Source organism: Pelmatolapia mariae, linkage group LG6 (genome assembly GCF_036321145.2).
Source record: "Pelmatolapia mariae isolate MD_Pm_ZW linkage group LG6, Pm_UMD_F_2, whole genome shotgun sequence".
NCBI classification, from domain to species: domain Eukaryota; kingdom Metazoa; phylum Chordata; class Actinopteri; order Cichliformes; family Cichlidae; genus Pelmatolapia; species Pelmatolapia mariae.
Window position 1 is genome coordinate 36810789 of NC_086232.1, and position 6039 is coordinate 36816827.

General features: G+C 39.1%; 1 protein-coding gene across 1 annotated transcript; it reads right to left on the reverse strand.

The window, feature by feature from the left end:
- Nucleotides 1-1252: 1252 nt before the first annotated feature.
- Nucleotides 1253-4711, reverse strand: ptger1a (prostaglandin E receptor 1a (subtype EP1)). Its single transcript, XM_063476833.1, has 2 exons — nucleotides 3842-4711; nucleotides 1253-1522 (listed from the first exon to the last, which is right to left on the reverse strand). The coding sequence occupies exons 1-2, from the start codon at nucleotides 4709-4711 to the stop codon at nucleotides 1253-1255; spliced, it is 1140 nt and encodes a 379-aa protein (XP_063332903.1).
- Nucleotides 4712-6039: the final 1328 nt, after the last annotated feature.

The window sequence follows — 6039 nt, forward strand, 5'->3', positions numbered from 1 at the left end:
ATAAGAAAGGGTCAATAGGGCATATGTCCACTCACCAAGATTGGATGGCAAAACCTATTATGATTGGACTGAAAGCTTTATGGGAGGTTAAATAAATATCAAATTTCATTTATTTAACATTTTGCAGTAATATTTGACATTATCCCTAATAATGAAGGAGCAATTGGAAATAGCAAGTAGTCTAGATCGTCTAGGAAATTAGAGACTTTTCTAGGACAAAATAAAAAGGCATCAATAAAGACTTTTTTGTGGTTGTAGGTGAACTAATAATAATAATAATAATAATAATAATAATAATAATAATAATAATGATGATAAACACTGATGTCACAGACATCTGTATGATAGTAGAGTACAACATTTTTTAAAAGCTAAAAGATTCTGTTTCTGGCTTAGGGAAAAAATAAATACAAAGTTCTGGAATAAAATCACATTAAATTGTTTTTTATTTACATTCAGTCTTTACACGCACTCAGAAAACTGAGTGTATAATTCAAGTATTACGTTATAACCTCTTACTTTATTTCACAAAAAGAAATATATAAGCACACATAGAGCATATAAACATACATAAACTCCACAGTATTTGAATATTAACATTCCTTAATGAAATACATTCAGCAGAATACTTCGCATTAGAATACGCTCTAAATACTTTTGGGTTTAGTACGGTGCTCCCTCTGATTGTTAAAACCAGTACAACTGATTTCTTTTGCAACCATACAATAAAGGCATGCCAACTGTGCAATTCATGTCTTTAAAAGCAGATAGAACTGAGTACAAATAAATCAATGCAATACTGTATGTAGTCCCTGTATAAGTGGCACTTCTGCAAAACTTTGAGCTTCTCCAGACAAAGCGTGGTTAGTACTGCAGCCGTATGCGGCCTAAATCGTTCCCTTTTCCTCTTAAGAGTTTCCTTATGAGGGTATAATAACAAGGAATGTTCACTCAATGCAGGTAAACAGTAGAAAAGTGTATATTTTGTGCAAAATCATAGCATTAGCTAGCTTTCGTTTATAAGTTCAAGACCATGAACTCACGGTAAACTCTGATGATGTGAGAAAGAGAAATGATGATTAAATCCAAGAAGCACTTTTTTAGAGAAGGTTTAAAAGCCACGGAGGTGTTTTCAAACATCCTGCTCTTCTGCTGGCCTTTCTTTATAAAGATCTTTGCTGAGTTCTTCATATGCTCACTGACCTGGTAACAAAATATATCCGCAAATTACTATGTCAGCCTTTCTCTCAGATCAGACTTGATCTACATCATTCTTCTCTGAGCTGGGAAAAGAGGACGGCTCCCAACGGCCCAAAATAGTACCCCTCAGGCCTGCCTGGCACTTAGCGATGAGGTAGATTTTGCGGAGCACGGTGCGGCGCAACAGGATGTAGACCCAGGGGTCGAGGATCTGGTTCCACGTGGCCAGCCTCACTCCCATCACCATCAGGGTTTCATAGTATGACAAGCTGTGTCCAATGGTTCCCGTGTAGGAGTGAATCGCGGACATCAGGCCAAAGATCTGCAGACATGAAACATAAAACTGCAGTTATTAAAATGAAAAACTAAAAACAATATATTAAAAGAATAGCAAAATAAATGTTTATAAAAATAGAATGCCACCCTGCCCTCCTTAGTGTCATAGATACAGTGACATTGCTTTATAAGGTCTGGCTATAGTCGTACTAACCTCTTATTGATATTTTAAAGTAGAGGCTGCAGGAGTAAAAGTTTTATTTCTGAGTAGCTGGACTGCATTGCACCTAATACCTGGTATTAAAATCTTCAGCTTTGATACCAATACTTTTAATTAGTGAAATCTATAATATGCAATCATCTCAGGAAGAGCAATGTCATGAGATCACTTGTATTTATCATTTATTTAATAATGATAGTGCAAATTCTCTGATCACATGGAGGTATCATAAGACAAAAAACCTTCTGCTTCATATATGTTTGTGCACAAAAGTAACACCTGTGCCTTCTTACATTACATTACATTAAATTTGCATGCTACTGATATGTAACTATCAGCAATGTGCTGATTTTTGACCAAGAAATAACAAAGTCACCGTGCCTGTCATGCCCAGTTTGAAGCTGTAATGGACTGGTCACCTGTCCGAGGTGCACCCTGACTTTTGCCCGGTGTCAGGTGGCATCGGCTCGAGCCCCACACAAACCCCCAATTTGGATAAACAGTTAAGAAAATGGAAGGATGGAAGCAACAGATGGAAGTAATTTCACTTTAGTAAAAGAGAATTTGGCTGAATCTTTACGTGAGTCAGTCAAGCAAATGACAATCTGAGTAAACTGAAATCACCAAATTAAAAAACATATTGTAAGCTTCTTAATATGATACAAACCAGATACCAGCTGTGTATGTTGTTTTGTCCTTGAGGACTGCTGCACAGTTCACTTGAGTGGCTGCATGAAAGCTTGAGCAAGAATTCTTGGACTGCTGCTGTTCCTTGAGATGTAAACTAGAGTTTGTTGGCAGGTCTAACTTGAGAGATACTTTCCCATTTTCATTTTCTGCTAATCTTATATAAACCCTTGATAGCGTGCAAAAACCCCTCTGTTATTATGCATGTGACGCACTTTTTAAATATGCGTTCTTTCTTTCTGACCACATTTTTGCTTCAGTCTCTGTTTGCACATTGTTTTTTTTTTGTTTTCTTAACTGAACTTGATCTTTAAACAAAGTGATTGACTTACGCAAAGTAAGAGCACTTACTCTTTAATTTAGCAGTTGTTGTTCCCTGTCTGACATTTGATCCCATAATGATCCAGCTGTGTAATGTGATCCAGTTCTCTTCAGAAATGTGTTTAATAAGAATTTCATGTTTTGTTTTGTTTTTACAGACACAAAGGCCATTTGGACAGAAGATTCTTTCAACCTTCTCTTCGTGCACGCAGGAGTCAGAAGTGATTATAAAATCAAAGAGGTCACAGTCACCTGCACCTGGACCATCCTGTGCTGATTTATGTTGAATAAATTTGTTTTCACTGCACATTGTATTACACTCATCTCACCTTTCTGTAATTTCGTTGTTTTATACTTAAATAAATGGGAGTTAAAGTGATGAATTATAATTTCTACTTTTTGCAATCAATTTGCTAAATTTTGTAAAATTTAAAAAATATTTTTCTTTGTCTTGATCCATAATCAATCTCCTAGGTAAGGAAATCCCAAAAAGTTGATTCTATTCATCTGGACTCAACTTTTGTTTTTTTTTTTTTTGGTCTTTGTCACCACTGATCCTGATGTTTATTTCAAATCACCTCTTTTTTTGGGGGGGGGGGGAGGCTTTCTGTGCTAATGCAGTATGACTTTAAATATTACTTCTAACTTCACAGTTTTTAACCAAAATTCTCAGTTTGCTTGAAAACCTCCACAAATTTGAGGAGTAAAAATACTGCTTAACCACCACATAGGTGCTTTCAGACATGCTGGCTAAAAATCCACTTGTAGTGAACTGCCAGAATGAGTAAGAGAGCTGTAAAGCTGTTGTGATCTAACAACTGCAACAAAACTGACGAGAGTTAATAAAGAATAGAATAGAATAGAATAGAATAGAATAGAATAGCCTTTATTGTCATTGTACAGGGTACAACGAAATTGGAGAATAATAATAAATAATAATAATAATAATAAAGCACAGTATGGGCATGAAGACAAGCATGCTCAGAGTGTCGCTAATCAGCCAACCTAAGTGGAAACATCTGTGTGAGAGAACATTTGATGCGTAAGAGCTCTTTCTTTTTTATTTTTAGACAACAGGTGAAGTCTACCATCTTACTGACTTTTCTTTCTTTGTACCTTGTACTTCCTGACACTCACCAGCAGAGGGCTCCAACAGATACATGAGGTGACCATTATTCCAACGAGCTGCACCACCATCTCTATGTCGTGGGACTTGGCTGAGTGATGGGAGCCGGGCTGCCTCCTGAGCCGGGCGAGGACCAGTGTCAGTCCACTGATGGTGTTACAAACCAGTGCCACAGCTAGCGAGGTCAGCCCAAGTCCAGAGAACAATACTACAAATGCCACATCCACCTCCTTAGTGTCACTGAGCACTTTGATGAAACACCAGGTCCCTGGTTCTTGATAGGTGTAGGAACCCAGCTGAAAGCAGGGTAGCAAGGCCACACTTAAGGCTGCCAGCCAGATGACGGAAAGACAAATTTTTGCACGTGTTTTTGTGACCAAAGATGAGTGCAGCAGTGGTTTAGTAACACCCAGGCATCGCTCCGCAGCCATGGCACAGCCCATGAAGAGAGGGCATAGTCCGAAGAACACCATGCTGCCACCGAGGAACTGGCACATCCCATCAGAGGAGTTGACATACTGAGGCCTTGCAGCTCCAGAGAGGTAGAGTCGGAGAACCAGGGCACCAGGAATCACATGGCCAATCGAGTCTGTAATCACCAGTGATGTGGCAAACAGAAGGAATGTAGCTTTGGAGCGCCGGCGCTGAAGGGAGTAAGCATTAACCAGGATGAAGAGGGCCACAATGTTGGAGATGATGCCCAGTGTCATGGACAATATGACAATGAAGGCTCCACCAGCGGTAGGCTCCTCAAAGGTGAGGTTTTCATGATGTGACAGCCCTTCAACAGCAGCCCTGACCTCCACCTTCCCTCCACTGTCATTAGCCACATGAGGGAGAAGCAGGGGGGCTGAGGAGTTGTAGTGGCTCAAAGCTAACATCTCTGAACTCTGAAGGTCGTGAGGTCCATAGTTAGGCGAGGCTGCAGGAGAGAGAAAAGGCATATTTATTTATAAAGCACTCTTAAGCTGCTGTTGATCAGTGTAAAATGATATTGATGAGTTGATTTAACAAAAACTGTAATAACTATTCACACAAATACAAATAAAAGTATCCTGGAAAAAATGAATGCAGAAAATCCCAACCCAACCAAACATCTACAATAGTGTTTCCAGATTTGTTTATTTAAATGTGATGGCACAGGAGGACACAAAAACCAACCAGGTGGGGGGAACATGAGACTAACGGTTTTATTTGTGAACAGAATTCCTGCCTCGAAGCATAAACAGGGAGACGTGGCTGCCTTGCAATGAGGCATGGTGGCTGCACTAAAGCACACGATTGAACTCTGGGGCACAAAATGCGGTACGGTTACAACCGTAAATATGTTTTATCTTCCTGAGTGGGGGACAGTGCCAGGTCAGGTGGTCCTTTAGCCACAGCCCTTAGAGGGTAGGCTATTAGATATTGGCAGATTGTTAAAACGCCAAAAGAGACAATAGCTTTCAGAAGAAATGCGTTCATGTCTTTCTCTGGCCAAAGAATCACTGACAAGAGGCAGTAAAGCCGCTCTAGAAACCAAAGGCACAACCTTTACTTGACATCCTTTAACGGTCATCTTTTAAGATTTCAGGGCTGCAGACATTTAAAAGATTCAAAAACACTACAAGAAAGAAAAGAAGGAAATTATTGTTTTCACATCTATTGTTGTTCTTATAAAGCGTTCCCCACGAATATGGCTCTTGTTCTTTTATAACTGAGTATGATTCAGGTGGAAGTATGTGAAAGAAGTGCAAAGGAGAGAACCTTAATAGTCGTATGACACACAAATGTCTTATAAATGTACTTATAATTATTTATCATAGGCAGGAACATTTTTTCAATCATTTATACATATATTTAATAGATGACAAATGTTTAAGTTCTTCTTCTTCTTCTGGTTCTTTTTGATTTGTAAATATTCCTTTTGAACCCAACCTGACAGCTGGTCACCTTGTGAGTGTCCAAACACACTTGAGCGATGAAAGGACACAGGATGACAGACAGCAAGTAGAGGCTACTGAGGCAGCTGTCAGGACTGCAGTGCTTTGTTAATCAAAGTGGAGCGTCACTGTTAGGTTTAGTTTGGAGGTCAAACATAGATAAACAGAACAGAACTCCCAGCAACACAAACAAAAGACTAAATATTGGGGGAAATCAGAGCTGAGCATTATTCAGCTCACTGTTCAGGATGCTTCATTCCATAATCACATACATTTTTAACACAGAG